This window comes from Dendrobates tinctorius, unplaced genomic scaffold (assembly GCF_039654945.1).
Source record: "Dendrobates tinctorius isolate UK_male_01 unplaced genomic scaffold, ASM3965494v1 ptg000011l, whole genome shotgun sequence".
NCBI classification, from domain to species: domain Eukaryota; kingdom Metazoa; phylum Chordata; class Amphibia; order Anura; family Dendrobatidae; genus Dendrobates; species Dendrobates tinctorius.
In genome coordinates this window covers 95,379,122-95,397,373 of record NW_027361679.1, presented here as the reverse complement: position 1 = coordinate 95,397,373, position 18,252 = coordinate 95,379,122, and the positions used below count along the sequence as shown (strand labels likewise).

The 18,252-nt window shown below is 40.7% G+C and overlaps 1 protein-coding gene across 1 annotated transcript in view; it reads left to right on the top strand.

Moving 5' to 3' along the window:
- The window catches only part of RAB3A (RAB3A, member RAS oncogene family), an 87,799-nt gene extending 73,576 nt beyond the window's left edge, over positions 1-14,223 (top strand). Inside the window, exons 3-5 of the mRNA XM_073544926.1 lie at positions 9,160-9,278; positions 10,847-10,971; positions 12,624-14,223. Of these exons, the coding sequence (XP_073401027.1) occupies positions 9,160-9,278; positions 10,847-10,971; positions 12,624-12,814 (435 nt within the window). The 3' untranslated portion in view covers positions 12,815-14,223. The remainder of the gene's footprint in view (positions 1-9,159; positions 9,279-10,846; positions 10,972-12,623) is intronic.
- Positions 14,224-18,252: the final 4,029 nt, after the last annotated feature.

Below are 18,252 nucleotides of genomic sequence, written 5' to 3'. Positions count from 1 at the left end.
GTGCGTCACCGGAAGTGATGTGCTGGTGCGTCTCACCGCTATTGTTTGCGTTCCAATGGAACCCGGAAGTGAGTTTCCACATGGAATGCGTCATAGCTGACGTATGTGTGTCCCTAAGGGCTAGTGAAGGCAACTTATGTGCTAATAGACCGGCAAGGTATCTAATATGGAACATACTCAAATGTACCTGACGGACAAAGATGATATGAACGCTATTATAAAACGGACTCAGGGTGGTAGGTATAGGGGAGAAGGGAAGTCCAAGAGGAAGGAAGACCAGGAGGTGAAAATTGCGTGACGTTAATTCAATATAGAAGACTGCAAAGAGAGGACATGACGTACATGTACTTTAAATGTCAGGAAGGGGTTAAATATACGGTCATACTTGTACCGATGTCTCTATTCATTGATGCGGATTGGCACCTTTCCCTTTATTAAAGGGATTGTCCGGACTTCGGCTACAAGTCTACAGCCACTCTACGTACCCAGCGGTGGCCGCAAGTATGCAATTTGCATACATGTGACTGTGCTGACTAGACGTGTGTGGATTTAATGGAATGCAAGTGTATTGAACGAGGCCGGAAATGTCTAGTCGGAATGTGGCCAGAAGTATGCAAATTGCATGACATGTATGTCGGATTTCTGACCCTCACTTACATACAATTAAAAGAAATACGTCTTTTTTCATGCGTGCGTGTGCAGACGAACAAGTGTGAACCTAGCCTTAAATGGTAGCGTCTGGCTATTTATATGGCACGCGATCAATATAAGATGTTGGAAGTTTGATCAATTAATTCCTACTGTCCTCTGCTCCCATACAAGGCGGCAGTAAGTCATTTCTATAAAATGTGACCCAGTTTTAGACATGCATTACCTGCACTGTTTGTTTTTTGAGCATTCATCAGGTAGGAGAGATGTAAATATATGAAGCTGTTACTTGTTTCTCTTACTTTGAGGTTTCGGATGAACACCTCCATAATCCATGAATTTGCAGACATTGCTGGAGTCTGTATGACGGAGCACGGTCGGTCGTCAGTTGGAGATGTTGTGACACTTTCCATTAGAATTCCATTATCGCGCATTAGTCACTACCGCGCAGCAGACAGTGTGGGTTACTGTCAGAAAGCCTTGCTTTATTAACAACCTGTATACAGGGTAAAGGAAGATTGTAGTTACGATACGATTTAAAGGGTTTGTTCAGGAGTATAATGTACATGGAAAATGTGTCTTTCTAAACATTTATTCTTCATTCATTTCCAGTGTAAAGGCCTGACTATGGGTGGGATGCTTCCCCTGCCTGCCGTAGGATCATGCTACATAGTCCTGCTCTAAGAACATTTAGAATATCTACCATCAGACTTTACACAACGAACAAACATTATTTTATAAGCATTCCCATCAAATATGTTAGTCATCATATTATATAGCACTGAGTAGTTACAATTGCTCATTTTCCCTTTCTACCCAGCTAATTCTTCTCTTTCCGTTAGTTCTATGACATCAAGTGGAAACAGTGTCGCTGAATCCTTCTGAGCTCTATGTAGAAACAGGAGGCTGGTTTTCCCTGTATGAGTCACAGTATAAGTCCCTGGCAGGAGAAGCAGAGCAGCTGGGTTAGGGGTTGTAGAGGGGAATGATAAATGCAGGGACAAGAGACTTCCTGTTTCTACGTAGAAAAGAGAAGGATTAGCAGAGTAAGGCTCTGTGCACACGTATGCAGAAAATGTCTGCATAAAAACCGGACTCCTTCCCAGAAACCGCGCGTTTTTTCACGTGCGTTTTCTGCGCGTTTTTATGCGGGTTTTTTCCGCGCGGCCCCAGACACACAGAAATAGCCAGAAATGCTGAAAAATCCGCAAAATTAATGAGCATGCTGCGTTTTTTACCGCAAAGTGTTTTTTTCGCGGAAAAAAAAAGCATCAATATGCACAAAAAGTGCAAAATGCATTAAAATGAATGGGAAGCTTCTTTTAAGCGTTTTTTAAGCAGATTTTTTGCCAAATCCGCAAAAAAAAACGCTGTGTGTGAACACAGCCTATAAAGGTAAAATGAGCAATTGTAAATACACAGTGCTATATAACATGATAATTGGTATATAGTAAGATAAAAACTTTGATGGGAGTGCTTCTTTAAATAGATACCCTTGACCTAATGAAACTGGTGTAGTTATTTTGAAAATCAACATCAAGATGGATGTAAAATCCTATTAAATAGAGCATTTTGTGGGCGTTCAATCTCTGCCCACCCAGCTTGACTTACAGCCGCAGCTTGTACTAAACACTGTGAGGCAGCAGCAGGGAGGAGGGACATTGAGGAGCTGTCAGTCAGGCTAGACGGGTGGAGGTTACATAGGACTTATGAGCTTTCTCTGTATCCGGAAATAGATTGTTAAAGTACACCAAGCTCATTAGGTCTAAGAAATCTTTTTATGAATATTTGCAGTTTAGATTGTAAACTCTGGTGACATGTCCACATATCAACCAATCATATTCTGCTATTAAAGAGCTCCTGAAGTTTAGGTGTGGTAACCTTTTGCTTCAGATTTCACTTGCACCAATTTTGATAGGTAACTGCATACATTATCGTTGCCACCAAAATGTAAATTAGTCAAAAATAAAAAATGTACCGTAACCAATCGACAGAAACTTTTTTAGGCTGAACTTTTCAGTACTGTGGAATCATGATCATAATTTTTCATAAAAATGCTGTTTTTCAGTAAATTTAGCAAACGTGCTTTAACCCCTTCCTGCAGTAGGGAGCAAATAATGTCCACCTGCGGCAGATACCGGCTATATTACATAGACGTCATCTGTCTCTTACTGCCGAGTTCCCACCGTGATGTTAACTATTTAAATGTCAATCTCTGAGAGTGGCGCTTAAATGGAACATACACCAGTAACGCAACACTGCAACGCATCATAGATTTCCACCATATGCTGCAATATAGTGGTATTGCAGTATATAGTATAAGCGATCAAACAATCGTAGGTGCAATTCCCCTAAGGAAACTAAAAATTTGTGTTAAAAAAATAACAATGCTTCAAGAACATAAAACATTTAAAAAAAAAATAAAGATTCAATCATCTCTCTTTTACCCCATTAAAAATAAGCATTTGGTATTGCCGAGTTTGTAAAAGTCTAAACTATTAATATATATAATTAATTATCGTAGCACTCCTTCCCATCCAAGCCCTGCAGCAAGACCAAAAAGTAGTATCCAGCCACTTATAGGAATGTCACACTGTTCAGGAGAAACTGCATAACAATTTTTTTTTAGGCTAGGGAAACATTATTGTGGGAAAAAAATGCAATTTTTCATTTTTGTGTCCCAATTTTCTAAAAATTTGTGACGTACCCGTGGGTCCAAAATGATCACTACTTCCCTAGATGAATTTCTGCTGGGTGTAGTTTCCAAAATGGGGTCACTTCTAAAGTGGGAGGGGGGTGGGGTTCTATAGTAATACCTCAGTGGCCAATCAAAGCCAGTCCAGGAAAATTTACACTGAAAGCCAAGTATAAAGTATTGCCATACTCTGCAGGAATTGGGTAACCAATTGTGGGGTGTTTTCTCTTACTAATTATGAAAATAAATAATTTGCAGCTAAAATTACAATTTTAATGGAAAACATTGAATTTTTCTTTTTTTCTTTCCAATTTGAATTCTTCTTTCCCATAAGAAACAAACTTCTGAAATACTGTTTTAAGTAATATTTAAGAAATATTACCTGAAATATTGCATACAGCGGCCAAGGAGGGGTGGAGGAAAGGAGCAAAAACACCGGACCAGACCCAACTCATTTACATACAGCGTGAAGAAAAGGGTGACAGATTCCGAGACCTGTGGATTTTGCCTTTTATATCTTGACATAGTAGATCCATCCCTATTTTCTTGCGGTGGACTTTTTAAAATGGGGTGATTTGTGTGAGGCTTTGGATATATCAGCTACTCAAATGCACTTGAGACCGGAATGAACTCATAAAAAAAAAAAAAAAGTAGATTTTTGAAAATTTCCTGAAAATTTGTAAAATTGCTATTAAACTTATCAAAGTCCCCCCCAAAAATAAATGTGTACAAAACGTCGAAGTAGAAATATTAGAAATGTTAGTTGTTAAAGGGGGTTATCGAAGACAAAGTTATTTTTCTACTATGACCCAAGAAAACTGGCAGGTAGCTGCTGACTAGCTAACAGCGGTCACGACGGCGATTCAACTGCTCCGCGTCAAGACAGCATATCATCTTCTGGGCAGCTCTGTCCACAAGGCGTGACTGCTGACGTCATGCTGATTGACAGCTGGCTTCCTGCAGTCATGCAGTGGCGAGCCAACTATCAATCAGAAAGATGTTGGCAGTTACTCCCCTTCAACGGAGTGGAAGAGAAGCTGCTGCTCTGTCAATGTGACATCAGCGGAAGCCACAGAATCGCCTGCAGGTGTGGTCTGTGACTGCTCTATGCCTGCAGAGATCTGTGTTGGGCAAATCAGGCAGATAGTTAAAAACTGAAAAACATAGAGATCACAAGGAGTATAAAGTCCAAAGAGTATAAAAAATATATATATTTTATTAAACATATATGCCATAAACAATTATTACATACAATGGTACAAAAAGAAGGATCAGGTAATGAAGGCTCTGTCACTGGTTAAATGTTTATATAAAGTGCCAAAGTGCCATTCACAGTAAAAATAGCATCATGGGATTCAATATATATAGATGCTTGCCAGTATAGATAGATAAAAATCCCACCAAAGTTGGACTGGCCAAAGCAAGATTAAATATAAGTCATAAATGTATACATCAAGTGCTTACCCATGAGCGATATATTACTGGACCAGAGCCGCCCGCCACAGACGCGCGTTTCGCTGCTCTTTTTCAAGGTGCGGTACTGTGTGTCAGGCCAGGCCTATTCTTATACCTCCGCATACAGCCGTTCGCAATCACGGCGCATTATACCCGGTAACGCCCCCAGGAAGTTACATCACCAGTGTCATGGCAACGTGACGCTGTAAACCATATTAAATAGTAAACGTCACTGACCAGCAATTGCTACAGCCGTTCACAGCGGCAGCGCGTACTTCCGGTACAGCCCCCCGGAAATTACATCACCGGTGGCATGGCAGCATGAAGCCGCGCGCCAGCTTAGTCAGAAAGACGTCACTGACCCGCAGACATCAGTACCCAGCGCCTCCAGCAATGTTCCGTGTAAGGAGCTCCCGGAAGTAAGCGCACTTGTGAAACAGCCTAAAGACACCGGAATGTCCCGTCGGAGTATCCTACAAAGACTACATAATGTGAAATAGTGCCAAAAATATTACAAACATGCAATATTCTATCTATTATGACATAAATATATATAATTATAAAAATCATATACAATAAAAACAATTGTGCCATATTAGTGTAATTGTGAAAATTATATAACAATAATAAGAACTTATATATTACAGGTGAAATTACAAAGTAAGTACACTAGATGTATAGTTGTCTTGTGTGATAAACCGGATATTCTCCGAATCGAATAGGTCATGCAAGGCCCGCCATATGTATTCATCTCTCCAAACATCCAATCCATAACAAAAATAATAATTAAAACACTAGAAAAAACTAATAATTAGTATAAAGGAGACAAAACACAAAAAAGACACACATAGTTAAAAGAAACCCAGGATGCTAGGGAAACCCTAAAATTTCCCTAGAGAAATGAGCGAAAACTCAGTTGCTCATTGAGCATATTAGTCCACAATATATACTGGTTTGACAGCGAGGGAGTTGCGTATAAGAATACGGGAGCATATTAGGGACATTGAGGCTGCTCAGGAAGTATTGGACATTAATACTTTGAAGGCTATCCCAAAGCATTTTCGCCTTAAACACAATTGCAATTCTTCAGGCTTTGTCGCTTGAGGAATTGACCGGGTTCGTGCCGGCATCAGAGGAGGTGACCTCAAGCGTGCACTAGCTCAACGAGAATGTCGGTGGATTGCGGTACTTGATACCGTAGCCCCGGCAGGTCTCAATGAGCAACTGAGTTTTCGCTCATTTCTCTAGGGAAATTTTAGGGTTTCCCTAGCATCCTGGTTTTCTTTTTAACTATGTGTGTCTTTTTTGTGTTTTGTCTCCTTTATACTAATTATGTGTTTTTTCTAGTGTTTTAATTATTTTTGTTATGGATTGGATGTTTGGAGAGATGAATACATATGGCGGGCCTTGCATGACCTATTCGATTTAGAGAATATCCAGTTTATCACACAAGACAACTATACATCTAGTGACTCGTACTTTGTAATTTCACCTGTAATATATATGTTCTTATTATTATGTAATTTTCACATATTTTCACAATTACACTATATGGCACATTTGTTTTAATTGTGAATTAGTTCACGTTTGGTATATATATTGTATATGATTTTTATAATTATATACATTTATGTAATAATAGAATATTAATAATAATAAATTTTATTTCTATAGCGCCATATTCCGCAGCACTTTACATTTCAGAGGGGACTTGTACAGACAATAGACATTACAGCAAAACAATCACATAGATCATAACCGATACCAAGAGGAATGAGGGCCCTGCTCGCAAGCTTACAATCTATGAGGAAAAAAGGAGACACGAAAGGTGGGTGGTAACAATTGCACTGATTGTATGGACCAGCCATAATGTTAAGTGGGTAACAGTACAGATGCAGAGGGCTAATGGATGCATAAAGCATATGTGAACATGATGCGGGGAACCTGGCTATGGTAAAAACTTTTGGCTGTGCCACATAGGGATAGATTAGGTTAATGTGTTGAGGCGGTAGGCCAGTCTGAATAAATGAGTTTTCAGGGCACGCTTAAAAATGTGGGGATTGGGGACTAATCGTATTGACCTGGGAGGTGCATTCCAAAGAATTGGCGCAGCACGTGTATAGTCTTGGAGACTTGAGTGGGAGGTTCTGATTATTGAGGATGCTAACCTCAGGTCATCAGCAGAACGGAGGGCGCGGGTAGGATGGTATAATGAAACAAGGGAGGAGATGTAGGGTGGTGCTGAGCCATGAAGAGCTTTGTGGGTGAGGGTAATAAGTTTGTACTGGATTCTGGAGTGGATGGGTAGCCAGTGTAAGGACTGGCACAAGGTAGATGCATCGGTATAACGATCGGTGAGGAATATGATCCTGGCAGCAGCATTCAAGACAGATTGGAGGGGGAGAGTTTGGTAAGAGGGAGACCGATTAGAAGAGAGTTACAATAGTCGATACGAGAATGAATAAGAGAAACAGTAAGAGTTTTTGCGGAGTCAAAAGTAAGAAAAGGTCGAATTCTAGAAATGTTTTTGAGGTGCAGATAACAAGAGCGAGCCAGTGATCGTATGTGGGGGACAAAGGAAAGCTCGGAGTCAAGTATGACCCCAAGACAGCGGGCATGTGGCTGGGGAGTAATAGTGGAACCACACACGGAAATGGCAATGTCGGGTGTAGGTACATTAGTAGCGGGAGGAAATACAAGGAGTTCAGTCAATATTGCACGTTTGTAATATTTTGGGCACTATTTCACATTATGTAGTCTTTGTGGGATACTCCGACGGGACACTCCGGTGTCTTTAGGCTGTTTCACAAGTGCGCTTACTTCCGGGAGCTCCTTACACGGAACATTCCTGGAGGCGCTGGGTACTGATGTCTGCAGGTCAGTGACGTCTTTTTGACTAAGCTGGCGCGCGGCTTCATGTTGCCATATCACCGGTGATGTAATTTCCGGGGGGCTGTACCGGAAGTACACGCTGCCGCTGTGAACGGCTGTAGCAATGCTGGTCAGTGACGTTTACTATTTAATATGGTTTACATCGTCACGTTGCCATGACACTGGTGATGTAACTTCCTGGGGGCGTTAGCGGGTATAATGCGCCGTGATTGCGAACGGCTGTATGCGGGGGTATAAGAATAGGCCTGGCCTGACAGACAGTACCGCACCTTGAAAAAGAGCAGCGAGACGTGCGTCGGTGGCGGGCGGCTCTGGTCCAGTAATATATCGCTCATGGGTGAGCACTTGATGTATACATTTATGACTTATATTTAATCTTGCTTTGGCCAGTCCAACTTTGGTGGGATTTTTATCTATCTATACTGGCAAGCATCTATATATATTGAATCCCATGGTGTTATTTTTACTGTGAATGGCACTTTATATAAACATTTAACCAGTGACCAAGCCTTCATTACCTGATCCTTCTTTTTGTACCATTGTATGTAATAATTGTTTATGGCATATATGTTTAATAAAATATATATATTTTTTATACTCTCTGGATTTTATACTCCTTGTGATCTCTGTTTTTCAAGCTCTAGTTTGGAGTGTCCTGTGGGGAGCCCTTCATGACTTAATATGGTTGCGGGTCGAGTGGGTGTCCCATTTATTTTTGTGCCTTGGTTGGTCTGTTATTATTAGATTGTTAAAAACTACATGCTTGTTAGTATTTAGGCACATTGTAAAAAATGAATAGTCTTGGATAAAACCTTTAAATAATTTGTGTCATATAAGTTATCTGTTTTATAGATAGATACATTAACTTTGAAAAGTGCAAATTTTTCTTGCAAATTTCAGGTTTTTTTAAATGACATCAATCTACGTTACCTACTAATGTCATATACAATGTGTCACGAAAAGTCTTAAAACCACTGGGATGCATAAAGGTATTCTACAGTTATTATATAGGGGGAATAAGTTTTATGTATGAACTCTGCACATGTTGAACATTTTATTTTAAGGATGTATTTTATATTTAATTTTCTGTTTGGGTCTCTTTTATACTTTCACATAAAATTGCATACAATGCCTGAATGTATAAAGGGAAGTGGCATTTTGACAATGTACCAGGTATCTACTTTCAGGAACAATAGATAGGTAAGGCAATTTAATCTTTTTTTTTTTTTAATTTATTTTGTAATGTAGATTTTATTTGCACGTGCCAAACGTGGGAAAATTGTCTTCTCTACCATATACACTAAACGATAAAACTAAAAGAAAAACCCGGCAACAGAATGGTGAAAGAATTTTCTAAAGTGTGTGAATGTATTGTAGCTTTGTATCCTGTCCTTCCTTGGAATCTGTGGGTGTACTGTTTTATGGTATTATTGTATATGTACACTTACTCTACCCACTTTGTTGTGCAGGACACTGCTGGACAGGAAAGGTACAGGACAATTACCACTGCGTACTACCGGGGGGCTATGGGCTTTATCCTGATGTATGACATAACCAATGAAGAATCGTTCAATGCTGTACAGGACTGGTGAGTAGTGCTATGTACCAGCATAAAGGCTTCTCTACAAATTACTTTAGCTTTACTAGATCCTTAGAATTATTGTGAGTACTGGTTCTTAGGACACCGTCGCTTAAAAAAATTAAAAAATATATAAATAATAATTTTATTTTTTGCATTACTTAATGAAGCACTACCAACTAAAATTGTATTCCTAAAACTTTTCTAAATCTGTTTGTACTGAAGTTGCATTAGTGTTCTTATTGATCACCATCCGCGCCTGCCCTGTACAGACTTGCATGCCTTCAGTTCGACCTTATGAGATCACACTGGAGTTTGTGTGATCCAGAAGTCTCTTTTACAATGTAAGCCTATGGATCCTTGTTCTGACCCTTCATGGACTTACACATTAGGGGTAGGTTCACACGAGCGTTCTTCCACAAAACTTGGACCATGTTTTTCTCACTTGTCATCACATACAATCTGTTGGAATAGCAGCATCTACTAATCATTTACTAATCATCCGTACGGGATCTGATTTTTTTTTTACGCACGCCTAGACTTGAATGGATGAGTCTTACAATCGCTCATCTGCACTATCCCGTTGAATAATATTGGTTCGAGTGCAGTCCGTTTTTTCCACAGATAGCACTCGAACTGAAAATACAATCATGTGAATGAGCCCTTAAAGTGACTTTCAGTTCACTTATAAACTCCTGTGTGATGCGGCGGGTTGAAACTGGAGGACCAGTACGGCGCCTGAAAACGGGCAGGTTGGCGATTAATATTTTACTGAACTTACACTACACATATTTAGAAATACACAAACAAAAAATGAACGGTAAATAGTCCAAGGATCAAACTTATCAGATTTTATTCATGTACAAAAATATTATGGGAAAAGAGGGGACACATATATATGTGCTGTGACAGGCTGTGAAAAAGGGGTGCACAATAGGAACAATTCCAAGTGTATATATGCATTATTTACTGGCATAGAACAAGATATAGAAAGGATATTTCATTGTGCAAAACATTCTTACTGAGAAATCAATGTTTGAATTGATGGGCTTGATGAAGATCCATTTGTAGAACTGAAGCCTCCCTCACTTCAGCTGTATGATCCACCGCCGCCAACTCCAATGCCTGAAGTCACTCATCATAAAGGATGTCAGTCAAGCAGTAGGCGGCCTCGCTGGGCAGGGAATAGAGCTGGAGTGACAGAGGCTTTAGATCTACAGCCTTATTTGCATATCAATACAAACACTGATGTCTAAGTATTGGAGAAAGAACTACTAGCACAAATTAATATTTTGGGGTGTGAAATGCTGTCTAACTTTGAATATAGCTCCATAAAAGCAAAGATTGATTCATGAAGACATCCCCAAATTCTAATGCAATGCCTTGATAGATCACATAGGTATCATAGAGGTGGGTCTTCCACCACATGTAATATTGCATTTGCTCTGGAGCACATTTCTGCGCACGGACTACATTCAGACAAGCATGAATTATTAATGGTGTGATTTTGGTTTTGCGTGTATGACCATTAGCTAATGTCTTATAGTGAAACCTTTTAACTGCACTTACCTTGCTAGGTCAACTCAGATAAAAACATATTCCTGGGACAATGCTCAAGTTTTATTGGTTGGTAACAAATGTGACATGGAAGACGAAAGAGTGGTGTCTTCAGAGCGGGGAAGACAGCTGGCAGATCATCTGGGTAAGACACGTCACCATTCTAAGCCTGTTCCCAATGAAAGGTTACGAGTAGTTACGGTTACTCACTTCTACACTTATGGCAATTGTCATGTAATACTAACACGATGGCCATTATTCAGTGTGTATCATTCATAGCTACTGGCAATCTCCTTGCATATTTTTAAATTCAATTTTTATTTATTTATTTTATTCACTTATACACTACTTACAAAAAGTTAGGCATATTTGGCTTTCGGATGAAATTTCAGGAAGATCCTGAAATGCACTGTAACCTTTTCAGGTGAACCTGATGTGACCTTCTCTAAACTTTTGAATGCACATGTCCAGTTGTTCACTGTTTCAGTTCTTTTTGCACAACTTGCTGGTATTCTAACAAGGAGCTTAAGGGCAAAATTCTCAACAGGTGTTTGAGCCATAAATCACCTAAGAAATTTCAGGGTTCAATTAGAATTGGTACTTAAACAGCCTGCACAAATGGAGTGGCCTGCACATTCTCCAGACCCGAATCCCATAGCAAACCTATGGGATCAGCTGAGTCACCGTGTAGAGGCTCATAACTATGTACCCCACAACCTCAATAACCTGAGGGCTGGCCTTCAAGTAGAGTGAGATGCTACGCCTCAGCACACAATAACTCTACTTGTGTATAGCTGTAGTTGATGCTCAAGGCCACATGACAAGTTATTTAGACATTGACATTTTTGTTGGGGTATACCTACCACTGTTGTTGGCTTTTGTTTCAATATATTGTTTGAGATGAGGAAATCACCATTGCACGCTTCTACTGAAATGTCCTACTTTCATGATAAAATATCACAGTAGCGTCAACTTTTAACGTTTTCCATAAATTTCACCTAAAAGCCAAATATCCCTTTTTGTGAGTGGTGTATAGCGCCATGAACTCCTCAGCACTCTACAGACATTATCATCACTGTCCCTATTGCGGCTCACAATCTAGAATTCGTATCAGTATGTCTTTGCAGTGTGTGAGGAACCCCACGTAAATACAGGGAGAACATACAAACTCCTTGCAAATGTTGTCCTTGGTTAGATTTGAACCCAGGAGCTGTAAGACTGCAGTGCTAGGCACTGAGCCACCGTGCTGTCTATTCGAAGAACCTGCGGCTCTGTTGGTCATACATTAATTTAATATTTGCTTCTAATTCTCCTCTAATGGTAGATTCAGAAGGTAAAAAATGGCCGGACTGCTGTATTTCAACATGCCCAATCAATTCATTCCCAGGAGATGGGGAAAAATATAAGTCTTGGCAGAAGAATTTGGCCAATCATTATAGGTTGTCCCAAATTCAGACAAGTGTTTCTTTTATGTTCCTTTGTAGTAGTAAAACCAAATTTTGATATATTTACCCTGTCCAGGTGCAACAATGGGTCTCCGACGCTGCTTAGTTTGCCAGAAGCGCCCATGTCACATCAACCGTTGTGGAGACAACTCAGCCCTGCCTATGTAGCCAGTTCTAGGCACTTTTTTGGTTGCCTTACTGTCATGGCATCCAATCAATGGCTCGTGTCATCTAAACAGGAAGAGCTCCTGAGCTCAGTTGTCTGAAGCACAGTCAACGTGATGTTAGCGCAGCAGTCACGGCAAGTGAGAACTGTTAAAGAACATGCTAACCTTCCATTGTTGCTTCACAGGGTTTGAATTCTTTGAAGCCAGTGCGAAAGACAACATTAATGTGAAGCAGACATTTGAACGTTTGGTGGACATAATCTGTGAAAAGATGTCCGAAAGCTTGGATACGGCTGATCCAGCTGTTACTGGAGCCAAACAGGGACCTCAGCTCACCGACCAGCAGGCTCCACCACACCAGGACTGTGCCTGCTAAAGCCCATGCCTTTCCTTATCCACAAACACACACAGCATTCCACCCCTGCCCCTATCGGCTGTAAAATGGTGACCTCTCCCTCACTGACCATTAAAACTTGCATATCATCAGAAGATGACTTTGTCTGTTACAACCTTTTTAGTTAGATCGATGTAGCAAAGAGAGAGTTAAAAAACTGAGTGGTTTAATGATTTAAAAAAAAAAAAGTTTAAAAATAAATTATATATAAATATATATATGTATAGAGAGAGTGAGTTAATAATAGTAATGAGAAGGAAATGACTGGGAAAATGCCATCTTTGTACAGCGTCTTTCTACTGGAAAGCTAAACCCTAAAGAGATCACTCTGACTCCGTACAAAATGGATTTTTCAAGCGTTTCAATGGCAATATCCATCAGAAATAAGAGATCCTATAAATGTGTTCGCATGAAACATGAATGTTCTATCGGTTCACCCTGAATTGCTTTTTTTGTGTGTGCATTGAACACTTCCATGTCGTACCTCTTGCCACTCTTTTGTGTTAAGATTATTTATATATATATATATACAGTATATATTTTATTATACTTTGTTTTCCTGTGTCCGATTTTGCAATATGTATGTGAGACTCTATCTTCCTATTTTAATGGAGTGCCGTTCCAGGTTCCCGCCACAAGGAGGCAGCTGCTTATAGAGGAGTACCGTGGCCAGTAATAGTCCTTTTTCATGTCCTGACTTTAGGCGGTGATAGAAGATTATCCTTTTCCTAAATATTCTAGTCCTACTTAATTTATTGATCTTCCTAGAGTATATTATAGTCACAAATATATAGCAAATTGTATGTTAAATATTACAAGCTTTTTAAAACTGCATTTGAGTGCCGTGAATCTCCTCTGCAATTTTGTTGACGTAGTTACAATAGAGTAAGTGAAAGAGGATCATTTTGGTTTTAATAAATGTATTTCTGAAGAGTCAGCTCTTACAAAAAAAAAACAACAAAAAAAATACATAAACCTCTTTAAAGGTGCAACATCTCCATTTTTTCCGCATACGACATCCAGTGGAATAAGAAGGTGCCCACTCCCAGTACTTTAGATCTAACCGCCAGTATCGCTGCAAACTGGACACCTGCCAAAAGAACTTTTTGGGCTCCTAACCCCTGTTTTATTGCCACAGCCCCTGACACTAGTTCTTCTTTTTCACAACCATACATTCCTCATTAATGATCTAGATAAAGTAAAATCTGATGACAAACCACTTGCGGATTTTCCTGGAGTGGCTCCGGGGTGACTAAATGGAGGATTGTGCATGCATTAGTAACATGTATATGTGCGGGACTGGTGGGGGGGATAAGTTGTTAGTTGCACCTTTAACAGAAATGGTTTACTTGATTTTTCCAAGTTAAGAATAAAGTCTTCAGTCTGCTGTTCACCTGGTTATTTCTCCTTCTTTCATTAATGGTCACAACTGTTACCTTCCTTCAGATAAAAGGCCATGTTCTCACAAGTGTTTTTTCCTGCAGGTGTCTGCACCAAAATATGCAATCTCCTTACGGTATTTTTCCCCGTTTAGTTATGCTTTTTGGGTGCAGAGTAGTCATGAGTTCATGAAATAACATCCACTTTACTTGCTGTCAAACACAGTGGCCGAACACTCAGGGTGGTGTGTGCACTAGCCGTCCTTTTCTGATGGGTCCAATCTCGCATGAAAAAACGACTTGCTGTTTATATGTTCGGTCTTTTAACAACTTCAGGTTTCTAAAGACGCCAAACGGTTAAAAGAAGTGAGCTGATCATTCTTCAGTAGTGATGAGCTAAGGTGTTATGCTCGGGTGCTAACAGTGACTTAGGCATGCTCAAATAATATGTTCAAGTCCCCGCAGCTGTTGGACATGCAGGGATTGCCTAACATGGGTGAGTAATGCAGCTGCGGGGACTCAAACATATTTTTCGGGCACGCCGAAGACACTCAGTTAGCACCCGAGCATGTTCAGATAACACTTTACCCGAGCAGGTTAGCTCTTCAGGTATTTTCTGCTACAAAGATGCTATATACAGTACTTTATGTCAATGGGAAGGGTCAAAAGACGCCAGACTGTTTTTTTTTCAAGCATTTTGCAAATCTGCTCCTCTTCAAAATATCCCCCCTCCCGCACACTCCCCCTTTCCAAGATATCCTTATTCCACCCCTGCACACTGCCTGTCATCAAATTATCCCTCCTGCACACACTGCTGCTTTCCAAAATATCCCTTCCCCCCACGCACACTGCTCCTCTCCAAAACATGCCCCCTGCGCACACTGCCTCTCACAAACATCACCCTTTAGCACACTACACCTCTCCAAAACATGCCCCGAGCGCAAATTACCCTGCTCCAAAACATCACCCCCACACATTGCCCCACTCCAAAATATCCACCCGCGTACATTGCCCAGCTCCAAAACATGCCCCCTGCCCCTCTCATAACTGTGCCCCCTTTCACAATTGTTGCCCCCATTATGTGCCCTCACTGTAACATTTTTGTGGATGAGGGACTAATGTATTCGATCTTCGGCTCCTTCATGGAGCGCTTAGGGTATGTGCGGATTTGGCCCTGCAGATCCGCAGAAGTTTTCCATGCGGTGTACAGTACCATGCTGACCTATGGAAAACCAAATCCGCTGTGCACATGCTGCGGAAAATTCCATGCAGCATGTCAATTCTTTGTGTGGATTCCGCAGCGTTTTTACACCTCTTCCATTATAGGAATCCGCAGGTGTAAAAACGCAGGCCAAATCTGCACTAAATCCTCAGGTCGTTTTAAAACACAGTGGACCTACACCAGCATATGACATGGCTCCCCAAACCATCACTGATTGTGGAAACTTCACACTAGACCTCAAGCAGCTTGGATTGTGGCACTCTGGGACCTTGATTTCCAAATGAAATGCAAAATTTACTTTCATCTGAAAACACCTTGGACCACTGAGTAACAGTCCGGTTATTTTTCTCCTTGGTCCAGGTAAGACCCCTCTGGCATTGTCTATTGGTCATAAGTGGCTTGACACAAGGAATGCGACACTTGTAGCCCATGTCCTGGATACGTCTGTGTCTGGTGGCTCCTGAAGCAATGACTCCAGCAGCAGTCCACTCCTTGTGAATCGCCCCCAAATTTTTGAATGACCTTTTCTTAACAATCCTTTCAGGGCTGCGGTTATCATAGTTGCTTGTGTACCTTTTTCTACCACACTTTTTCCTTCCACTCAACTTTCTATTAATATGCTCGGATACAGCACTCTGTGAACAGCCAGCTTCTTTAGCAATGACCTTTTGTGGCCTTACCCTCCTTGTGGAGTGTGTCAGTGACTGCCTTCAGGACATCTGGCAAGTCAGCAGTCTTCCCCATGATTGTGGAGCCTACTGAAACAGACTAAGGGACCTTTGTAAATGCTTAGGAAGCTTTTGCAGGTGTTTTTTTTTAATTATTCTAATATACACTGTGTGCAGAATTATTAGGCAAATGAATATTTTGATCACATCATCCTTTTTATACATGTTGTCCTACTCCAAGCTGTATAGGCTTGAAAGCCAACTGCCAATTATGTAAATCAGGTGATTTGCATCTCTGTAATGAGGAGGGGTGTGGTCTAATGACATCAACACCCTATATAAGGTGTGCTTAATAGGCAACTTCCTTTCCTTTGGCAAAATGGGCCAGAAGAAAGATTTGACAGACTCTGAAAAGTCAAAAATTGTGAGATGTCTTGCAGAGGGATGCAGCAGTCTTGAAATTGCCAAACTTTTGAAGCGTGATCACTGAAAAATCAAGCGTTTCATGGCAAATATCCAACAGGGTCACAAGAACCGTGTTGATAAAAAAAGGCGCAAAATAACTGCCCATGAATTGAGTAAAATCAAGCGTGAAGCTGCCAAGATGCCATTTTCCACCAGTTTTGCCATATTTCAGAGCTGCAACTTTACAGGAGTATCAAAAAGCTCAAGGTGTGCCATACTCGGGGACATGGCCAGGGTAAGGAAGGGTGAAAAATGACCACCTTTGAACAAGAAACATACGATAAAACTTCAAGACTGGGCCAAGAAATATCTTAAGACTGATTTTTCTAAGGTTTTATGGACTGATGAAATGAGATTGACTCATGATGGGCCAGATGGATGGGCCCGAGGCTGGATCAGTAAAGGGCAGAGAGCTCCGCTCCGACTCAGACGCCAGCAAGGTGGAGTTGGGGTACTGGTATGGGCTGGTATCATCAAAGATGAATTTCTGGGACCTTTTCGGGTTGAAGATGGAGTGTAGCTCAACTCCCAGACCTACTGCCAGTTTCTGGAAGACACCTTCTTCAAGCAGTGGTACAGGAAGAAGTCGGTATCGTTCAAGAAAAACATGATTTTCATGCAGGACAATGCTCCATCACATGCATCCAAATACTCCACAGCGTGGCTGGCCAGTAAAGGTCTAAAAGAAAGAAAAATAATGACATGGCCCCCTTGTTCACTTGATCTGAACCCCATAGAGAACCTGTGGTCCCTCATAAAATGTGAGATCTACAGGGAGTGAAAACATTACACCTCTCGTAACATTGTCTGGGAGGCTGTGGTGGCTGCTGCACGCAATGTTGATCGTAAACATATCAAGCAACTGACAGAATCTATGGATGGAAGACTTTTGAGTGTCATCGTAAAGAAAGGAGGCTATCTTAGTCACTGATTTTTTTGTTTTGTTTCTGAATGTCAAATGTTTATTTCTAAATTTTGTGTTATATTGTTTACCTGGTGAAAATAAACAAGTGAAATGGGTATATATTTGGTTTTTATTAAGTTGCCTAATAATTCTGCACAGTAACAGTTACCTGCACAAACGGATATCCTCCTAAGATAGCCAAATCTAAAAAAAAAACCCACTCCAACTTCCAAAAATATTAAGCTTTGATATTTATGAGTCTTTTGGGTTGATTGAGAACAAAGTTGTTGTTCAATAATAAAAAGAATCCTCTCAAATACAACTTGCCTAATAATTCTGCACACAGCGTACTGAGATAATGACTTTTGGGTTTTCATCGGCTGTAAGCCATAATCATCAACATTAACAGAAATAAACACTTGAAATAGATCACTCTGTTTGTAATGACTCTTTATAATATAGGAATTTAATTTTTTTATTGAAGAACTGAAATAAATTACGGTAACTTTTTGTTATTCTAATTTTGTGAGACGCACCTGTATTTATTGTAGCCGCTTAAGGGCCGTTTACATTTAGCGATGCACCAGCGATCCGACCCGGTCATGATCGCTGGTGCATCGCTAAATGATCGCTAGTGAGCTGTCACACAGGCAGATCTCACAGCGATGCAGCAGCGACGCAGCGCATGATACTCACCTTTCACACACAGTGATCCTGATGTCCTCCCGCCTGCGTCGCTCGTCGGTGCCAGCAGGAAGCACCCGGCGAGAAATGGAGCCGGA